The 22,887-nt window shown below is 45.6% G+C and overlaps 1 protein-coding gene across 2 annotated transcripts in view; it reads left to right on the top strand.

Annotated features, from left to right (window-relative positions):
* The window catches only part of LOC146866499 (stimulated by retinoic acid gene 6 protein-like), a 484,943-nt gene that overhangs the window by 116,740 nt on the left and 345,316 nt on the right, over positions 1-22,887 (top strand). For both annotated transcript variants that reach the window (XM_085636593.1, XM_085636594.1), the window contains one exon: positions 11,618-11,738. In XM_085636593.1, the coding sequence (XP_085492719.1) occupies positions 11,618-11,738 (121 nt within the window). The remainder of the gene's footprint in view (positions 1-11,617; positions 11,739-22,887) is intronic.

The raw sequence follows: 22,887 nt of genomic DNA on the forward strand, positions 1-22,887 counted from the left end.
GACGCGGAGCCGTCGTCTATAGGACGGCGCTAACGGGAGGCGGGGAATGAGTCAGCGTTCTGGTAACTAAGGTAGTGGGAATGCAGCCCGGTTGCTATGGACGCTAAATGGACGGGAAAAGGAGAAGAAAGGGAAGATTTGGACGGGGTTGCTGGGGATCGAACCAGCAAGGTGAAGGATAGGGAAAAATAGGCAGAGAGGGGGGCAGACAAGGGGGAAAAAAGGGGGGGAGAGACTGGTTTGCGGATAAAAGGGAAGTAAACAAGAGGAGGTAAAGACTGACCTTAAACACACCACAGTTATGGTAAACAACAGTGTGATGTAAACAATAATGCAGGAACAAACATCATGGAGATCAATTCATAAGTAGAAAACAACAATGTTTAAAATTATGGACTACCATTCAGAATAAGAGGGCAAGGGATTTATGGGTCTGAAAGGACATGGAGGTCATCGGACAAAGGACCCGGGAAAGTGGAGTAACAAGGTATGGTCTGGAAGGCGTATAGGAGGGGCTGCATATCAGGTAGTGTAATGAATGGTACCATTCCACTCATCAATCGTGTTCAAGCCATGGTGTACAGAGTTACAACGAGTTATCCATTTGCATTCACTTTTGTCAAGGAGAGCTTGAAGGTTTCCACCTCTGGGAGGCAGGCGGGGCTGCTCAATAACTTGCCATTTCATGTCCAGAGCATCATGATTTTGTTCCAGATAGTGTGAGACCAAAGGTGCTGTAATGGTTTTACAGTTAATTCTGCTCTTGTGTTGGATGATCCTTTTCTTACTCATCTGAGTAGTTTGTCCAATATAGACTAGATGACAAGGGCACTCGATGGCATAGATCACATTCTGTGAGCGGCAGTTGGTAAATGTGTTCAGGGTATGTGATTGGTTGTTGAACTTAAAATCTTTAGTGTTGGTTGTTAATTCACATACGCTACATGATTGACATTTGTAGTGGCCCAGTATGGGTGGTAAACCCCAACTCGAGGTGATGGTATTGGTTGTGGTCGATTTATTGGGCCAGGTGATGGCGTGGACAAGATGGTTCGATAAATTGTTGCCACGTTTGTATGAGAAGAGTGGCGGTTCTTGGAAGGATTTGTTAGTCCGCAGCAATGTCCAATTGCGAGTAATAATTTTCTTGACCTGGTTACTACTCGGACTGAACTGAGAGACAAATGGAATCCTAGAATTGGTTTTCTTAGGTTGAGGTGTAAGTAAGAGATCACGGTGGCAGTACCATGCCCTCTTTCGTGCCCGTGAGACCAATTTTCGTGGGTAACCTCTGTTTGTAAGTTTCTTGCATAGGACTTCCGATTCTCTGAAGTAATCTCTGCGCCACTTGCAGTTTCTTCGAATCCGGAGGAATTGTCCATAGGGTAGCCCATCTTTGAGCCCCCGTGGATGATAACTAGAGTAATGCAGCAGTGTGTTTCTCTCGGTAGGCTTCCGGTATAATGATGTTCCAATTAGACCATCCTCTGCGTGTATGGTGAGATCTAAAAAAGGCAAGTCATTGGTGGTTTGTTCACATGTGAATTTCAGGTGGGTTTGGGAATTGTTCAACCAATTAACAAAGGAGGACAAAGTGGCGGCACATCCTTTCCAGAGTAGCAAGACATCGTCGATGTATCTACGCCATAAGGAAATTTGATGTCTGAATGGGTTGATGGGCGAGAGTATAAGCGAAGTTTCAAGTCTGTGAACAAAGAGAATGGCAAAATTCGGGGCAAAGCATGCTCCCATCGATACACCTTTGAATTGCAAGTAGAAGTCCTCTTTGTACAAGAAATAATTATTTTCTAGGGCAATGTGTAATAAGTCCATCACAAATTCTGTAGGAATGCGGGTAGGTTTAGGTCTGGTTTCTAGTAGTTCAAAGATGGCTAAAAGTCCTTCTTCATGTGGGATGTTCGTATATAGGGACTCTATATCCAGACCAGCCATCAATTCCGTCTCTACATCAAAAGGTCTGTCTTCTATGGTCTTGATGAGATCCATGCTGTCCCTTATAAAGGTGTCGGTGAGAGGAACAAATTCTTTAATGACAGAGTCTATGTATTTCCCCAAGGGTTCCAGGGCGGAACCACAGCCAGACACAATGGGTCTTCCAGGGGGATTTTGAAGGTCCTTGTGGATCTTAGGCAAGACGTAGATCACTGGTGTACGTGGGTGGGCATTGTTCAGGAAAGAAAATTCCTTAGAGGAAATAATATTGTTGGTTTGAGCTTGTTTCGTAATATGGTATATTTTTTTCTTTAAGTCAGGCAGGGGATCACAAGTGAGCTTCCGATAATGGGCCACATTAGAGAGTTGTCTTGTGATTTCCAAGTCGTATTTTTCATTGTCCATGATGACAATTCCGCCTCCCTTGTCGGCCGGTTTGATGGTGAGTTCCGATCTATTTTTCAGGGTAAGTAAGGCCTGTTTTTCAACCAGCGGGAGATTGTAAGGGACATATTCAAACTTTTTTTGTACATCTGCGATCTCATGGAGAACCAACCGCTCAAAAGACAGTATTTCAGGAGGCATGGTGTGTGAGGGGGGATGGAAGGTAGAAGGAAGGTGGAAGCGTGGGGCATCAGTGTGGAAAGGATTCGGTCTGTCTGCAAAAAATTGTCGTAGTCTGATTCGTCTGAAAAATTGTAGTAAATGTGCATGTAGATCAATAAAGTTACTGCGTTCCGTAGGTACAAAGCTCAAGCCTCTACTGAGCAGATTGGATTCTTCTTCCAACAGAATATGTTTCGAAAGATTGAATATGGGGATCACCTCAGGGTTAGTACTGGATTGGGAGTCATTAGGTTCCTTGGCGTTGACAGGTACGTTCATGGTGTTACTTGGGGTAGTTATTGTTGAGGACCCCAACGGTAAAACTTGTTTCTGGTTTTCCTTTCGCCGGAGTATTGGTTTTGGTAGTTGTTCCGTGTGCGTGGACGGTTCTGGCCGCGTCCGCGGCCTTGTTCTAAAAAACCAGGTGGCAACAAGGATGGAAGTTTGTGTTGGTTCCTAGAGGTGCTAGGCTCTTCGTTATGTTCCGAATCTTCAATTGAGGTGTTGGACGAGTCCGAGAAGGTGATGTGCTGGTTGTTTCTGAATCTGCCCCAGTTGCGTGTCCTTGGAGGGTTGTAGGGGGTATTATAGAATTCGTCTTTCAGGTATGGATAGGTTTTGTCTATACTGTAGTATTTGATATCCTTTTGTATTTTGGTAACTTTTTTGTTAAGCTCAAAGGTATTGAAAGTAGCTATAGTTGAATTGATTTTCTCCAAAAGGTTTTTCGCTTCAGGTATGGAGTTGTCTTCCAAAATGAGTTTTTCAATCTCAGCAATCTCTTCTAGTTCTTTTTGGCTGTGCTCTATAGCTGTATCAATACCCAGAACCATCCAATGACGAGAACACGTAGTGGCCAAATGACTGAAACCAGTGCGAAATTTTGGGTCCTGGGTGAAGATGGCAGGAACGTTACGTATTTGAAGACCCAATGGAATAATCCCTGCCTTGAGGTACTCTGTGAGCATCCGGGCATGAAGGGTAGTACGAATCTGTTTCTTCTTTAGTTTTTCAAGTCTGTCTAGCAAAATCTTGGAGGAATTGGTGGTAGGGGTGGTCGTGGAGGTGGAGGGACCAGAATTAGAGAGGAGGGAAGGACCGCTCAAGATACGTTGAATGTAATCTTCAGTGTAATTTGGGGCCTCTCTAGACATATTCAATCAGGAAAGAAATACTGTAAGAATCAACTAAAAATAGTTGGAGATGAGGGTCAGAAGACCTACTCTCGCAGCTAAGCAGCTGCTCACAATGTAGAATAATCACAGGAGTTATACCCATAGACCCAACTGAGATTGGGTAAATACTTGTAAATGCGACAATATCTCAGCAGGATGTACTGAATTATTTAAAAAGGTATGTACAAGACATTACAAGGAACACAAGAGAGGAAACTCAAAGTTATTTTTTCAAAAGCGCCAATCGGCGTCATATATTTGGTAGATCAAAAGAGCACAACAGGGTATAAAATACTCTGGCAACCCTAGTGAAAAAGTGTACAAAGTGCTTGTGCTAGTGAAACAACGGCGCTAGTGACAACGTGAAAAAACAACACAACAGCCGGCGCATGAAGGCAATATATACAATACAGGGTCCATATAACAATTTACTCGATAGTAAGATTGGTATTTTTCTTTTTCCAAATGAACCAAGTTTGTGTGCGCCAAGAACGTTTAGGCTGGTGGGTAATGGTCAACGGCGTTTCGATCCTGTCAATTTAAGGATCATCATCAGGACCTGGGTTGCTTAAATTGGGAGTGCTCTGTAAAGAAATAATTAACGAATCAGAGCGGCGGCCAGGAGACAAGAAAAGGGGAGAGTGTGGGCAAGATAATGCCAAGAGGGATGAGGAGTGTAAAGGAAAGAAGGGGGGGTGGGGGGGGGGAAAGGGAAACAAAAGGGGGGGGGGGGGGTTGGTATTGGGGGGGGGAAAGAAAGGAGAAAAGGGGAGAAAGGGAGGCGGGACGGGAAAAAGGGGAAAAGGGGAAGGAAAAACAGGGAGAGAATAGAAGTGGAACAGGCAATGACTAGAAGCCTACCTTGTGCATGGGGAGAGGGCTAAGTGTTCAGCAATAGGTGAATATAAATGTAGAGGGCACGGGGACGATGCCTCCCTCGGAAAGCTGTGAAAAGGAAGGATAAGAGAATTGGAATAAGGGGTGGAAGTAAAAACTTACAGAGGAAACGGAGGTGGCAAAGCTAGAGGGACTCACCGAAGTAAAAAGGAACTTCGCGGGAAAAACAACCGATGCAGGGGGAGGACCGGTATGCAGCCTAGGAAAGGGGGGAGAGAGGGGGGCAGAACGTTACCGGCTGTACCGTGGGGTTATGACTGCGAACGAACAAGGACCATTAGAAGCTTACCCAAAGTAGAATGGAGCCGCAGTCAAGGATCTGGTTACGCGACCAGATCCTTGACTGCGGCTCCATTCTTATTCCAATTCTCTTATCCTTCCTTTTCACAGCTTTCCGAGGGAGGCATCGTCCCCGTGCCCTCTACATTTATATTCACCTATTGCTGAACACTTAGCCCTCTCCCCATGCACAAGGTAGGCTTCTAGTCATTGCCTGTTCCACTTCTATTCTCTCCCTGTTTTTCCTTCCCCTTTTCCCCTTTTTCCCGTCCCGCCTCCCTTTCTCCCCTTTTCTCCTTTCTTTCCCCCCCCCAATACCAACCCCCCCCCCTTTTGTTTCCCTTCCCCCCCCCCCCCACCCCCCCTTCTTTCCTTTACACTCCTCATCCCTCTTGGCATTATCTTGCCTACACTCTCCCCTTTTCTTGTCTCCTGGCCGCCGCTCTGATTCGTTAATTATTTCTTTACAGAGCACTCCCAATTTAAGCAACCCAGGTCCTGATGATGATCCTTAAATTGACAGGATCGAAACGCCGTTGACCATTACCCACCAGCCTAAACGTTCTTGGCGCACACAAACTTGGTTCATTTGGAAAAAGAAAAATACCAATCTTACTATCGAGTAAATTGTTATATGGACCCTGTATTGTATATATTGCCTTCATGCGCCGGCTGTTGTGTTGTTTTTTCACGTTGTCACTAGCGCCGTTGTTTCACTAGCACGAGCACTTTGTACACTTTTTCACTAGGGTTGCCAGAGTATTTTATACCCTGTTGTGCTCTTTTAATCTACCAAATATATGACGCCGATTGGCGCTTTTGAAAAAATAACTTTGAGTTTCCTCTCTTGTGTTCCTTGTAATGTCTTGTACATACCTTTTTAAATAATTCAGTACATCCTGCTGAGATATTGTCGCATTTACAAGTATTTACCCAATCTCAGTTGGGTCTATGGGTATAACTCCTGTGATTATCCCACAAAACCTAAGGCACCTTCGAAGACTTTGCAAGGAAATCCTGAATCTGTAACAAATAGGACTCTATCTCAAAATAAGATAGAGAAGACCACCCCCCTAAGGATTCAACCGTGTCATATGTAAAGCCAGACTGCTCAAATGCACCTGTCCATTTGTCTCTACAAAAATACCTCATATCTCTAGTAACCCTTTCTTTCTTACTACCGCCATCTTCACAGCCGCAAGCCACTCCCTTCAGGGAATAAACTACGTCCACCTAGCGTGCAACCTGACCATTGGCATAAATCATCTAAAAGTCCTCCTACATAGCTTTGAGGAAAATACCCCCTTTTCACACAACTAGATTATTGTCACCCTGGTGTAGTAGCAAATCCTAACATCGACCCCTCCCCTGCCAATAATCTATTCAAAGAGGGTAGTAGCAGCTTCCACCCAAATCCCCTGTACCATAAGATCAGATGTGAAAGCGATGAGGGGCGAATCCTTAAGTGACCCAGAGTCTGCTCCGTTTTGCTTGCTGTTCAGTCCATTGTACTAATGAATGCTCAATTATGCAAACAGACAAACCGGTGATCTCCAAACCTAGAACTGAGCCTGAAAATCAACAATAAAAATTAAGAACACTAAATGTCTTCGCAAACCTCCTCCCCAACCCCCACGTACTGCTAAATGCAGCTTGATGCTCATCTGCCCAAGCTCATCATGTCTGCCCTACTCCGTCCGCACTTGCCTGCCTCCATGGTCCATCCAATACAATAGGAATGTGTCCCAAGACCTTGTGTTAATAGCCCTTCAGAAATACAGACAAAAGTGGAAAAACTTTCACTTGTGTACCACCACTGTGACGAAAAACCAACCTTCCACACTGTGCGACTCTTCTCGTAGGGAAGTGGCTCACTTCACAGTGCAAAATTGAAACTGGCTACCTATGCAACAATATGGTACTGCCAGGACCCCTCTGATCCGTCGTAGACTTACGCAACCAAATCTGGACACCTGCTGCAACTGGACAGACTTCCTCCCAAATGACCCCTTGACACCCCCAATAATTCAGATACCCTAAAAATGCCCCAAAACATCCTAGTTATGAGGGTAAATAACAACACCTTTCTGTGCTCCCAACAGCATATCACAGATAAAGATCCAATAATCTCCGAGAATAGCTCCCATGTCAGCGGCTTCCCAGAGGGGATCCCAAGCTAAGTTTCTCTAACCCAGCCCTCCCAAATCCTGGACACCACTCGCCTGCCATTGAGGCATAGCTCCACAAAAGCTTACCCATGAATACAATGCCTGCCCGTTTTCCAGCACTAGGTTCTCTAGACTGTCCCTGTTCAATCAACTGCAAACTAAACTGTACCACATCCTCAGTCCTCCATCAGGCCTCCCGTCTCCATCACTCACCACTAATCAGGGCCTCCTCTTAAGCCTCCTTAACCGTGGCCATCCTATGGAACCTCGCCCACTGTAAACAAGAGAAAGCATCTGCGATGTCATTGTCCTACCAAGGCACATGATGCGCTCTGAACATGCCATCAAATTTCAAAAAGTTCACAAAAAACCTGCAGCAATTTCAGTCCCTGCGCATACCTTACAGACGGTTGATTACCCACTGCCCCACCGCTATGTCATGAATGTGAAATAAAACTTTCTTGTGAAATTTAGCTGTCCCAGAAAGTTTGCCCCTCTTTAACCCCTTGGCTGCGGCAAAGGTACACCCAGGTCATCCCTGAGCTGCCCAAAACTATCCAACATCCTCTTGCTGTCCACAGAAATTGACTTGTTAGTTCTATCCCCTCGGTAACTGGGCCTCCATGGCCACAGAATCAATCACAATGCCCAAGAGTGGCAGCACCGTACTACCTATAGCTGTCTTCTATGTTGCCAAAGGTACCCCAAGTTCAGCAATGAGCTCCCAGAATTATCCAGCATCCTCTGGCACTCCAGAGAACTGGGCTTGTCAGCTATAATCACCATCAGTAAACTTGACCTCCATAGTCACAGAATCAATGTCAATGCCCAGGAATGACAGTGCCGTATTGGGCAAACTGTCTTTTATGTTGCCAAAGATACGCCAAGGTGTATTGTCAGCCCTCCGATGTACTCTCGTACCTCTATACCCTAGCCGGAAATCATGTGTAACCCTTCCCCCATTTAGGCCTGGTGGGTGAACCCCAACTTGAGACCGCTTCCCAGCAAGATTTCTCAACGCAGGCAGTCGCGGACGGTTTCTACCACTCACGCTGAGAAACCTTCCATTCGCATTGAGGAGGCTGACAGTCAAGTAGAACTCCTACTTGAGCTGCAGAAAGAAGCAGCGCCCTCTTGCGAGGATAAACACCCGGGGCTAAAAATCAGCGCGAACAGCACGAGTTAACACACTCCGCCATTCGCGGAACTCCTCCTAGCTTGGTGGTGTTTTTTCGTCACTTCACAGAGTTCTGTGTAGTGGAGCTCCACGAACTTCGCCAAGGCCTACCCTCAATAGTTGCCGTCATCTTTGTCAATAGACATCAATAATTAAAATTATTTAAAGGCCGAGGTTAATGAGCGTATGAGCTTTTTGCTCCAACTCCTCATCCCTCCCTTCCCCCTGTAGCCCAGATGCCTGTTCGTGCTGCCGTGTCCCTGCGGACACCTGCTGCTGTTGTCACTGCCCAGCTGAAAGACTGGTCTAGCGGCTTCTGCTGTAATAATTGGTAAGGGGTTTGTGCTTCCAGTGCCTTTAAACCTTTGTGCCTACCTACAAAAATCTCAGGTGCACCCTCCTGTATTAAAGCTCCAGAAGGCACCAGCAGGATCACCTCTGACCCCTTCCAGCTTTTCTCTTTAGTTGCCAGCATAAGATGGGCATCCAACAGCTTTGAACCACCTATGTAGGGTAGTTCCTTGGTCTTGTGCTCAGAGCTTTCCTTTCCCTGTACCTTATCCCCTTCTTGTTCTCTTGGCTTCGAGGCTCCTTCCTCAACTACGCTTGACTCATCCTTGCCAACTACTATGTCTGATACCTACCAACCCCTATGCAGCCACATTGCAACCCCAAAGGTGCAATTCCCTCGCATCCACACCCACTGACACCATTGCTGTCACCTTGATTACACAGCTGTGCTCTTTACCTGGTGCTAGAACAGGTGCCCGTTCTGGAGCCCGCCATTTGACACCCGTCTCCTCTTTTCAGGTCAGTCACTGCTGTCCTGATGCCACTGCCCTTCCTGTCACAGATTGCCTGCTATAGTACCCTGGAAAATGGCATGAACAGATTGTTGAGACTCCTCCACTCAACGGTACCCCCGCTCCACCAATTCTCCACTTCTTGCTGATCATCATCATCTAAACACTCCCCTTCCTCCAAACTCTCCTCCTCGTAATCAGGATTGTGACATCTGTGTCAGCACACACCTCATGTGTGGCAGTATTTGCCTCCTGCCAACGCAGCCTAACCGCTTCACCATTATCCGTGGACACGGAATGCCTAAGTTGGGGGGCCAGACCATACCCTCCCAACTCTTCAACTGATGCGAAACACCGCGTTCCGAGTCCACTTCCACCAGGGGTACTACTGTCCCCCTTGGCTGGGTGCAGCGTCAAGGCCATTCCAGGCCTTTGTGTGGATCTTGTCGTTGCCCACCCTTTTCCAGTTGGCTGTTCTAGGCCCAGCCTTCTCTTCATCACGGGGTAATGGAGCCGCACAGTGGTACCCTGAGTCTGGAATACTGCTGAAATGATCCTGCCACAAAAATTTATATGGTCCAGTGTGCTGGTCACAAACTGTTTCCTGGCCTGGACTTTTCCCTCGCCTACGTTTTCACCGAACGTATTCCACTCCCTAACTGCCTCAACCCACCCTTGGACGCACACACTAGTTGGCTCCGTGGTTATCTTCCCATAGAATCTTCCTGGGTTTGGGCTGCCCTCCCCCTGAAGCTCCCTCAAGGAAGATCCCTGACCCCACCGGGAAATTCCAAAGCCATTGATGCTGCTGAACCTTCCTCTTCCATGTTGCTTGCCCTTGCCTCAGGACTCTTCCCCTCCCAACAGGAGCCACCCACCAAGGCCGCCTCCTACGCAACATAATTTTGCCCATGAGGCTATGCCATTGAAGAAAGCACTCTATTGCAAACCCACCCCTTCTGTCTTTCCCTCTCCACAAAAAGGCGCTGGAGTCATGCCCTGATCCACCCCCCACCCTGACTGGGCCCGTTGCCCAAGCTACATTGTCCCGTTTGGAATGATGCCTTCCACCCCAAAATGCCCCGCCCCCAGTTTGCACCGACTCGCTGATTTTCAAACGGTGAGGGAGGGACAGCTCGCCACACACTGCTCCCCCTTCCTAATGCACACAATGGGGCATTAGCCTGCTCATAATCAATTTTCCCGGGGGGCCCTCGCATTCCGAAGTGTCGCACTGCCACTGCAGGCCGTTCGAGCTAAAGCCACTTCCCTGTGGCCTGTTGAAAGCCCCCTTGGTGTCGCTCACTGAAATTGAGAGCGGCTCCAATCCCTCACCTGCATACCATCCACCTTAGCAGGTCTACGCGGTAGCGAGCATGCACAAATTGCCACCGTAACCCCGACAGACGCCTTCCTCACCCAGTTCACATCCCACGGCTTCTTCAAGCAGCTAGAGCACCTGCTGGATTTTTCTTCCACCGACATGCTAACTGCGCTAAGAACACCTAACTACAGCTCACTAGGGATGCTAATAAAGAACGCTTAAAACCCTAATACCAAACTCCCCAGAAAAAAAGCTCTCCTATACCTATGACCAGCCACTGTGTATACCACAAAAGGGTGGCTGGTCAAACTAAATGGGGGCATATATATCCCTTTGCTATAAAACATCCCAACTAGCCCAAAGGGGAGGAGCAGTCGCCTGGACCTCTCCCCTTCCTCTAATACCTGGGGGGGGGGAGATCTCCCTATGGTCGTCTGCCCCCAAGACCCCCTTCTGGTACTTTGTCTACAAAAAGCCGGATAGGAAGTGATATATCAAAAGTGCCTATTTAACAGCAGTGAATCAATTAAAATACCTCATTCAAAGTTGATGTGGGATCAATGCATGACAGCCAAAAATAACTTTCTGAAACCATTTAGAAATGTTCTGGCAATACATTTTATCATGTTTGGAGGAATATAGATGTTCCAATTGACTAACCCTATTAGCCCAATGTCTGACAGCTCCTCCTGATGGCCCTGGAAGCCCTTCAGGCTGGAGCTCTAGGATGACATTTCACTTTTTATGTACCAAAAACCAGACTTTTGTAATACAATAAGCAACAGAGAAGCTGTAATTTAGAATTCAGAATTCCCCTGTGTTTAATTAGTAGATAGAGTCGCTTTTCGCATAATCCGGTCCCAATGTTGAGATTTTTCTTTTTTAGCCAAATATACGATTACCAGCATTCATGTCATAGCAAGAGAATTTAAGATACCTTCAAAGGTTTTTGATTCATTGCATGATATTTCCTTTTTTTCAATCACAGTAGGTGTGCTTGTAGTTGAGATGACTTTGTGTGGCTCACAGGTTTTATTCATGATTGATACCCCCTGAGGGCACATGATCCTCAGGTCGGGTGCTTTCCTGTGAAATAGATTTGTTTTAATGCAGAGTGAGGTGTGCTGATTTCGATGGAAGTGTGAGTTACATGTTATGAAATAAACCTATAATTTTGCCTTTTGCCTCTTCATCACATTATTTAATATGTGGGCCGATCATTGCTTTTCTTACAGCGGCTGTGCTCCTCCTGGCTGGGCTTGAGGTGGGCTTCTCCTACTACCCTTTCTTTGCCTGCCTGTCATCCAGCTCCAAAATGGTGGGATCCATTTTAGGATTTGCCTATAGTGCTTGCTGGTAAGAGATATATGAAGAGTATTTGTAGGAATATAATGCATTAGTACCTGTTCATACACCACGTTGCAATTTCCATTTAAGTAATTTTTAAAAATGTGCACCGCAAGTGGAGCAAAGGTATTAAAAAGATGCCTTATTTATAGATTAGTTTTCTCTCCATTTTTTTGTTTATTGATTTTAATGATCAGTAGTATTTTGTTGGAGACTGTGTCACGAGTCTGCCACATATAATTAACTTTCGGTTTTAGGGAAAAAGAATTGGTTAATTACACCCATTTTTAATTCTTATTGTATAGGGTTTTATAATTTGATGTATAGTTTGACTTTTTAGCCATATCAGCTACTAACATATATTCCAAAGGTGAGGGTGTAGCATAATATTTAAATTTATATTTTGAAATATTTCTATAGTGGACTTAGTTTTGGGCTTAGTAAAAGATAGCAAAAGGAGAACAGTGAATATTACAAAGGCCCTAATTTAGAGGTGGGTGGTACGGAGGCAGCTGGCAAAAACTGGTGGATGTCATAGCCTCCCACCGCTGAGTACCACTTCTCATTTAGAGGCAGAAACTGCTGTGTTTCAGATGCAGATCTCAGCTGTCTCTGCAGTAGGCATCACTTTTGCGGTGGGCCAGCTACCACAGAACATCCACCTCTCGGACATCGGAAATCCCGGCCTAACTAGGGTGGGACTTCTAACGCGGGTTTTCTCTGTCTGACAACCAAATCCTTTGCAGGAATAACAAGCACTGTCCAGGTGCATCAGAGAAATTGATTTTGCATTTTTGAAAAAATAAATAACCTCTTTAGGGGTTTGAAAATTGTAAAGAAATGTTGGCTAATCGATCATGCCACCAAGACATTGTGGTTAAACAATAATGGGGCGACCCTGTGTCCCTCAGAACCTGGGTATGGATATGTAAACAAAAACAATGGTTCTGTTGGGTCTACTAACTATTTCTTATGAGTATGCTTAGTGTCGATATATTATTCTGTATTCTTTAAACATTCGTATCTCCACTGTCTAGACATATGGAACACATAGCTACTAGTAACACACGTGACACAAACTGCTGTCCACTATCTTGTTTTATATAAATTAAATCATTCATATGTATTTACACATTTGTAAACAAGGCTGTCAATACAAGGTGAGGTTTGTAGGTGATAAGTGATCAAGTGACATTTGTGCTCAGTGCTAGTGTTTAGTGCACAATATGTACAGCGTGGTTAAGATTTGTACATGGGAAAGAGTAGGCCAGAATATTAGGCAAAAACAATGGCTCTGCTGTATATTAATTATTCTTTTGCATGCAGAGCCTTGGTCAATCTGGACCATGCGAGGTCGTCGACGTTTCAATCCAAACTATGCTCCATTAGGTAGTCAAGGCGGGTCTTCATCATGGCAAAAACGGGGGTAGGGGGTAACAGCCCACAAAAAAACAGAGTGATTCCTGGTTAATCATTTATCTTGTGGAGCCTGGTGGTAGGATCATCAATGTACATATTGCGCACTAAACACCAGCACTGAGCACAAATGTAACTTGATCACTTATCACCTGCAAACCTCACCTCATATTGATAGCCTTGTTTACAAATGTGTAAATATATGTGAATGATTTAATTTATATAAAACAAGATAGTAGACAGCAATATGTACTGTTAGCAAAATTGTTGAGACCGGCAGTTGTCGCACCATACAGGTCAGTGTTACAACTTTCAGCTATACATACTTGGAAACGCTGCATGCGTAGGCTGGTTGGGACCTTGTGGTATTCCCCCTTGCTGCCGATGGTTGGGCTCCCCCATGGAAACCCGGTGACAACATTTACGGCCAAGCAGCTGGAGACATGGACAGAGGTGGGCTTGGATACAGTGGGTGACTGCTATCAGGAGGGCTCACTAATCCCGCTCGCGGATCTGATTAAAAAGTTGCTGCCTTCCCTGCGACCAATTCCAGCAGTATGAAGCCTTGGTCAGTACCTTTGGGCAGTTATGGGGACTGGGTAGGGATGAGCCGGCGACTCACCCGGTAATGCATGCGTTGATCACTCTGGGTTCTGCGGGGAACCAGGTGAAATGGCACCACGAGGCCCTGGTCACTGCAGCTTTTAGCCCCATGGGGGATCTGCGGGGTAAGTTGAAAAGGACGGTAGACAGGGAACTTACTGATGGAGACTGGGGTAAAGTCCTACAGCCTCACAAGAAAATATCGCGGAATACCAGACTTAAGTATACGCAGTTCAACTATATCCATATGGTCTATATGACGCCCCATAGACTCAATGGTGCATATGGGGGCGAAGTAAGAAACTGCCCGAGGTGTGCTCACGCAGACGCTGGCTTTATACATATGGCCTGGAGTTGTAGGGTTGTAAGGGCCTATTGGGAAGGGATCCTGGCTAAGATCAAAGACGCTCTGGGAAGGGACTTGGCACCTACTATAGAAGTCTGCTTACTAGGGCTCTTCCCACGACCCCCTAAACGAAAGGTGGGGAATCGACTAATAGACCTGGCCTTAGGCCTAGCCAAAAGGCGGAGAGCATTGGCGTGGGAATCCCCTTCTGGGCCACACATAGCCAGTTGGAACAGAGATGTTATTGGTTGGGTAGGAGCGGAGGGCATGGCCTTGAGTTGGAATGAAGCAAGGGGTATCCCGAGACGGCTGATAGCAGACTTATGGAAGGAGGCGTTGGCGACCTGGGAAAATCCAGAGCGAGAACAGGACGTGGGGCAGGGGACCGGGAGTGATAGTGAGTGACCCGCGCATTGACACACAAGAGGTCAAGGCCTCGGAAGAGTGGGACATGCACAGACTATTAGTCGGAGGAGCGCGGGCGCACAGTCCTAGCTGTGAGATAGATAAGCAGAGGGCTGTAGATTAAGGCCTATGGGCAGAGACACCCCCCCCCCCGGGAAACATACATTGCATGGTATAGGTCACTCAATTACTAAGAATAATACGCACACCCTCAGATCCAGATACTCTGCTGCTCCCCTTACGCACACAGTTCTTTCATTAGTTTTCTTTTCTTCCTCTCTTTCTTTTTTGGGGGGTTTAAATGTTTATGTTTAATTAAACATGAGTAATTCTGATGGGGACAACACCCGGACCCTGGTCTGCGGCCAGATTTGTCCACCAAGACGGGACGGTGAAGAAGCGATAGGCAGGGGCCACAGGAACCGTAGGCGAATTTGGGCTGTGAGCTAGTAGACATGCAGGAGATACGGGAAGCTGTGATCTGCCCCCAGATTGAAACGTATGTAGGCCTGCCTAAGGGATAACTAAGAAATATACCACATGTCTGCATATTATGTTTGTAAATCTCAATAAAAATATGTTTACAAAAACATAAATATATATCAAGATAATGAGAGGGTAACCACAGGGGCCAACAGAGGCAAGGCTCCTAAAAGGCAATAGGGATAATGATGAAATAATTCGAATTGACCTTTGACCTAGGTGCCTCAAAAACCTTCCTAACAGATCTCCTCACTGCGCCTAAGCCCATTGAACTGTCTTTCAAGAAGATACACTTGGGCAGGAAATACAGGGGCAGATGACTTAGTTGATTAATGTTCCTACTGCAACAAAATGTGTCAGCCCAATAACTTCAATTGAAAAGGTATAACAACCCCCCAAATTGCACTCACTAACATGCTGGAGTTCAGAGGGTGAATGCACAATAAAAATGCGTTTATATTTAGTTTTTTCTTGTCACATTCGGTGTGCTTCAAAGACTGAAGACAAATGTCAGGCTATAGTCTGACAAACTACTGCTAATTTCTTCAAAAAGGCAGCTTGGGGCCAGATGTAAGACCCTATTTTGCATGCGCAAACAGGTATGCGACCCATTTGCACATGCAAAATGTCCCAGGGTCATGTACAATTCCTAAATAGCGAGTCACAATTTATTTGCGACTCACTATTTACGAATTACGAGTCGCTATTAGGTAGGGGCGGTCTCCTTCCTAATAGCGACCCCAATGCCATGTATGAATGTTTTAGGACCGCAATTGCGGTCGCAAAACACTAACAAATTACCACCCTCTTCAAAAGGGTGGTAATGCACTTGCAAAAGGGAAGGGTTCCCCAGGGGACCCCTTCCCCTTTGTAAATGCAGGGGAAAATATTTTTTAGGGGCAGGCAGTGGTACCAGGGACCACTGCCTGCCCTTCAAAAATGAAACAAAAAAGTTTCATTTTTTTTTTTAAATGCCTCCCGTTTCCCTTAAGCCTCGCATTTTGCGACCCCATTGGGAATCATAATCAGTGTCTCTGACACTGTAGTACATTGTAAATTGCGCCTCCTAATTTGCGACTCACAATCGAGCGCAAATTGCGAGGCGCAATTTACAGGGGTCGTACATCAGGCCCTTGGTGATCACTTTTCTTCCTCTGACTGCAAAGTGAGAGGACTTTGTAAAGTGAACTATTGCCTCATTTAGAGTGTAGCATACTAGTTACTCCATCACAAACCTAACAGATATCTAGTTCGCCTTCGAGCATTACATTCTATGGCACTTGTAAAAAGACGAACAGGTTATCTGTCATGTTTGTGACAGAGTATCAGGCCACATGAGACGATCCTGCTGGGGTGCAGGGAACGTAAACGGAAAGACTGTAGGATGTCAGCCTTTTTCTAACACTCAACAACATTTAAATACCTTATCAAAGTCAAAGTCAAGTTTATTTCGGTTAATTAAAACCACAGATTTACACATCACAATAGAAATAAATCACAAAAAATTAAAAACAATAGCCGTTTTGAGAGGGACAGTATCAACCCGTATTATCTCGTTCACAATGTGTCCCATCCCGTCTTGTAATACCTCTTCCGTAAGTCCGGGAAAATATAGTGCAAATGTGACAGTACAAAGTGTGCTGTTGGTGCAAGAGAAGCCTAAATGTGAAACAAGGGAAGGGTAAACGTATATCTGGACAGCAGTATTGCCTCCTCTACTCTTGTTCTACATTGTTGACTATTATTTTACAATGCCCCCTTCATAAAACCAGCTATACAGTACAGGTGCGACAAGATAACATTTGCTAAAAGTGGAGGAAGAAGACATGAGGTTAAAAACAAAAAAAAACATTCACTTAACCCACCCCCTCATATTGCAACTTTTGCAATTAACATTTTAACTCACAATGACCGTCCATAAAACCGGATATGTAGTGCACATGTGACAGCACAAGATGTGCTAAAAGTGCAAGGGTCACATAAAAAAATAGAAAGAAGGAAAGGGTAAAACTCATTCTGTGCAACAATATCGCCCAATATTCTCCTGTTCCGCGTTATTGCCTGTTGACTTAGACTGCCTCCTCCATACCAAATATAAAATGCAGGTGTAATAAAATTTGTTAAAACTGAAAGACATCGAGATAAAAAAAATCTGCTCAAGCCCCCTCACTCTGAACTACCTGCAATTAACATTTTGTCTGACAGTGACCTGTCTACTTTCTCACTTGGTGCAAAATTCACTCTGAAATGCATCAGAACCGGATATTTCCTCAAAGACTGTACGTTCTGATCCCGCAGTCTTTTTCCCCGCAGGGAATCACAACGCGGTTGTTACAACGACCGCGTTGTGATTCCGCATACCATTACTCGCAAAGTCAGAACAAAGACTTGCGGAGGGGGGGCGCTGGATGTTGGAATAGTATAATTTACTATTCCAACTCCAGTCTGTGCAGACACTAGGGAAGGTGTTGGATTTTAAATCCAACACCTCCCTCCCCCTCCGCAAGTTGTTGTTTCGACTTGCGGAGTAATGGTATGCAGAATCACAATGCGGTCGTTGTAACGACCGCATTGTGATTCTCTGCGGGGAAAAAGATTTGTGGTAAACGTTGTTTACCTTCCTCAAATAGTGACCTCTCATGATCCCTTGGCCCTTGTTGTTCCACATCATGTCCTGTGATGGCGCTTCCATAATATCTAGAATAAAGTGCTACAGTAACTGTACAAAGTCTCTAGAGAGTGCAACAGGGGACATTGTACACATTGAATGGCATTAGTCTGGAGCTCTTGAACATTCTACCTTCACACTGCAGCGCCTAACCCTTTATCTGACAACAACCTATCAGCTTTTAGGATGAATTTTGTGAAAAGCGGCAGCCAATTTAAATACCTGTAAATAAACTGGACAAATATTTCAGTATATATTTGCATTTTGGAAGCACAAATGAAGCACATTTTATGTAATTCTGAAGTGATAGAAACAAAGATTTCAATAGAACCAGAAGAAATCAAGATGGGCAAATATTCGCTGAAACCCAATTTTCAGATATTATTGTTTGTGCACTATGGAGTTTTATCAATAAAACTGTATGTCTGTGTAGAGTTAGTGGCCATTTCAATGGAAATGTGCTGTGTGTAGGTGACAGTGTGCTACCACATCACGCTTTAGTATCATATGCACCACTCACTATATACCACACTCTTACCACTCTCCTGCTGAATGGGAATGGCACATTTGCTATACTTGCTCTTTGTGTGACTTATGGATTCTTCACAATCCCTATGACTTCAGTGATGTAACACTGATGGCTGCAACCCCCCTTTGAAAATTGTTCCAGCTCGACTGGAAGCCAGGAGTGTAAGCAGCATCCTAACAACATGGAGTCACGAGTAACCCTACTTTTTGCTTCTGCCGTTCCTCATCTCCTTTGAACTGCATATCTCCACATGACCATCCATACTTCCCTATAAAAGAGCAGCCTCCTACAGGGGCGTAGCTTCAGGGGGGTGTATGGGGTGTTATAAGACAAATTTTGTTGCGCGCGCTGCATCGCATTTTGCGATGCAGCAAGCGCAAAGGAATTTGTTTTATTTATTTAAATGTGTACTTACCTCCGTTCATCCATATTCCGGTGTTTACATTTCCCCACCCTGCCCCTCCCCCGCCCCGCCTCACTGCCTCACCGAACTCCCTCCATGGACCCCTACTGGCTTTTAGTACGTTTATCAAAAGGAGATAGGAGTTCTGTTATACACGTTTTTTTGTTGTAAAACATTTGATTGGTTTTCAAACAAATTCACGCAAATAAACAAACAACGAGATGTACAGTCATGGTATGTGAAGGAGGCATTAAAACAAAAGGAGATATAGGAGTGATTACGTCAAATTATATTCCCTGCTTTCTCTACTAAAGTTAAGACTGATGGTCTTTTATTTGCTTGCTAGAAGTGGTGGAGGGGAGTAAAACAATTCAAGGTTATACTTTCCATTTAGTCATACTTTAAAGGACACAGACTCCGAATTTCAATTTTGTGGGTTTATTATGAGGCCAAAAATAATTGAATATAAACACACCTCAATATCAGAGTATATAGATACATGAAAAGAAATACAGAGCCGAGTCTACGAATATAATTCATTCGGCATAAAAGGCATAAAGTGATGAACTCCAAAATCAGAATACAGCATAGAATAGAAGCTGAGTCCAATTCTCTTTTCATCTGGGAGGAAAACAAAAACAAAATCTCTTTCCCTACACTGCTCTAACTGAGGGTCCTACCAATCTCTATTGTCATATCCCAAAGGTGTCAGAACGTGTTGACTTCCTAAGAAGTACTCACGTCAAATGGGTCTGATAGCTTAAAGCTATGGAGCTCGCTCTAAGATGGTCCTTCTCCTCCGAAAACAGGCAGAAGACTCCCGAATCTGTCCCTGCGCATCATACAAAAAGACAATGTTCAACCCACAATACGTCACATCATGAACTTTTTTAATCACAGCGTTTTCAGTAGATTTCCACAGGAGCTTTAATTAATTTTAATTCGTCTTCCAGTGGCCTTGGGTTTCAGACTTCTTCAAAGACATTCCGGTTATCTCCTTAAATCTAAGAATAACGAGGCCAAATTCCTGCACCTGCAGTAGGATGAGAACATACTGTCTTCGAGCACAAAAAGGATTCATTTAATTATTTCTTGAGCAACCAAGGAGAAACAAAACTCAAAACAACTTACAGTTTGGGCCTACAATTCAGACAACTTAAACTAAACACAGTATACACAGCACGAGTATAATTTTATCCTGCACTTTACACATACAGGAATTATAAGTGTCTCTAATACATGTAAAATCCTACTTGAATGTGCACACTACAATTTAGTGCTACTAGAACATGAATAAATGCATCTTAATAATTATGAAGCACTGCAAACGACAAAATACATGTGAGTGCGTTTCAACCATGAGTATAGTGCACCCATACAATTTAGAGTACTGTAAGCGCTCTATCAGGAGTTTACATTACAACGCAAGCATAAGAAGACCGGTGCGATGATCCCCTGCACAAGCTCTCTGCAAACATAGGCAGATAAAATGCACCACTACATGGCAGGACCCTCTACCACCCGCTCACCTCCTCATGCTCTCCGCAGTCAGGCCCACCGTGTCAAATGACCTACACCCACCCCAACTCAGGTGCTCGCAGTGGCGCCACTAATACTAGGGGTGAGGTCGGGTCTGTCAGTGGCTCCCCAGGTATTCCCTCCTCCCTCAGTATTCTATTCAGAACCATCCAAGTGCAAGCATACAGCACTGCATACCATGGTGGCAAGATTGGGGTCATGCGCACCCCCCTGTCTTCCCCCCCTCCAGATCGCTTCTCGCTCACGTTCCACCTATTTACCACTTCTTTCCACCACTTATGTAAGTCAGGGCCTCCGGCTGACTTCCAACTCATCGATAACTATCTGTGGGCAAGAATAAGTGCCATACCCGTGAAACTATCAGTTACCCTGTGTACTGCACCACACCTGTGTGAGCCTAGCAAGAACAATTGTGGGGGGGGGTCTCGAAGGACCTATTTGTGACTCTACGGATAACCTGTAATACCATATCCCAGTGGGGTTCAGCACCAGACAGTTCCAGACCATATGGCAAATGTCTGCGTCCTCCCCCCCCCCACAGCAGAAGCACGACAAAGAAGCCTTGGGAAACATGGCATGAATGCATCGCAGTGTGAGGTACGCCCTGTGCAAAAATAAAACTGAATCAGCTGAAACCTCGCATTGCAGGATACTTTGGGTGTACAGGCCAGTGTCCTCCTCCAAGCCGCATCATCATAGGCGGGCCCAAGATCCTCCACGCATCGCTGTTTTAACAGAGCCAAATCCATCTGGACACCCTTCAAGAGGGCTTAAAAAAAGAGTGTGATGGCCTTCGTCTTGCCTGATATAATGAAGAGATAACAGAGGCAGTCATGTTCTAGGGGTTCTGCAGTTCCCTTAACCCCACCAGCCAAGTACCCTGCACGTCAAGGCCCCGTATAAAAGAAAATGCCCAGCCGGAAGATTGTAGGTCTCCCGCAGATTTAAGGGGGTGGGTACACCCCCTGTGAACAGATCTCCAATTATAGTAAGACCCGCCTCCACCCATGTGTGCAGGCTTCCCCAGTTCCCTTGGTAGGGCCATGACTGTGTTGCCATCTTTACCAAAGGATGTGTTATTACATTCTCAATTCAGAGAGCCTAAACTTTATTTCTCTATCTTATCCCAATGTAAGAAAAGGGAAGGTCGGGGCCCTCCCAGTGGGTGCACTTGACAGGTCGACATGGCAGTTTAAAACTACACCCAGACACTACAGTGGCAGGTCAGAGATAAATTTTCAGGGCTACTCATGTGGGTGACACAATCAGTGCCGCTAGACCACTAGTAGCATTTGATTTACAGGCGCTGGCACACTCCGTGCACTTTACTAGGGACTTACTAATAAATCAAATATGCCAATCAGGGAGAACTTATTGTAATAACAATTTACACCAGGAGCACTTGTGCTCTGACACTGATCAGCAGTGGCAAAAGTGCCCAAAGCATCTGAGCCAGCAAAAATGAAATCCAGCACAGCGTCAAAATTACAGGAGGTAGAGGCAAAAATTCAGAGGAAACCACGTCAAAGATACCAAGGCTAACACACCCCCTGTGAACAGATCTCCCATTATAGTAAGACCCGACTCAACACGTGTGCAGGCTTCCCCAGTTCCCTTGGTAGGGTCACGACTGTGCAGTCATCCAGGGGACATCAGAAGAATAAAGGACCCTTGTATGAGTCCTCTGCAGTGTCCTGGCCCAAACATGTCTTTTCATCCTGATGGGTATATTCTCGCCTCAAACTATCCACGTGGGGTTTGGATTCAACAGGAGCCAGGTCAAAAGATTCCATGAGGGCAAGCCATGCTCTCTGTGGCCCAGGCCATCCCATTAGCAAGCGGGCCACCCACTGCAGCTGCTCTGCCAAAGAATAAAGTTTGTGGTCCGGGGCTGCCATTCCCTCCTTATCCACGGGAAGGCATGGCTTCTGCACTGCCACTAGGCATCTGAAGGAGCCCCAGTATAGGGTCAGAAGGATACAGTCCAATTCCAAGAACAACCCCCTTGGGAGTTCCGCAGCAGAGCAGCAAACAGGTAAAGAAAGCGTGGTAGTATCACAATTTCTGAGACCACTATCCGGCCGCTCATCGAGAGATGGAGGGTGCTCCAAAAGGTGACTGAGCATTGCAACATGGATAGAGCCCTACCATAATTACTCTCAAATCACTGCTTTATATATCGCCACCCCCAGGTACTGGAAGGAAGCTTGCTTCCACCACAGCACCGGTGGGGTCCAAACGGCTTGTGGCCCCTCGGTGTCTGTGTGTAGAGGGTAAGCACTAGATTTATGCTAGTTTACTGCAAGGCCTGATTGCTGCCCAAACACGGACAGGGCCATGAGTGCCCTCTCTTGGTCAGGCGCCTGACCGTGCATATATAAATGCATATCATCCATGTATAGCAAGATATACAGACAATCCACTGCAATCTACAGTCCCCAGTAGTGCTTCCCCTGCCGCAGTCAGTGCAAAGGGCTCCATTGCCAAGGCAAACAATTGCGGGGAGAGCAGGCAACCCTGCCTAGTGTTCTGCTCCACCGGGTAGGAGTCTGATATTACCGACCCCAACCGGACCCTCGCTACTAGCACGGTATGTAATAATCGAGTCCATTTTACAAATTGTAGTCCGAGGCCCATCCCAAGCAGGTTGGCATATAGGAATTCCCGGCCTACGGAGTCAAACGTATTCCTGATGTCTACCAACAGCATTAGAGAATCCACTGGGAAGCCTTCATGCATGTCCAGAACATAGATCAGTTAGTGTAT

Source organism: Triturus cristatus, chromosome 2_1 (assembly GCF_964204655.1).
Source record: "Triturus cristatus chromosome 2_1, aTriCri1.1, whole genome shotgun sequence".
Classification (NCBI taxonomy): domain Eukaryota; kingdom Metazoa; phylum Chordata; class Amphibia; order Caudata; family Salamandridae; genus Triturus; species Triturus cristatus.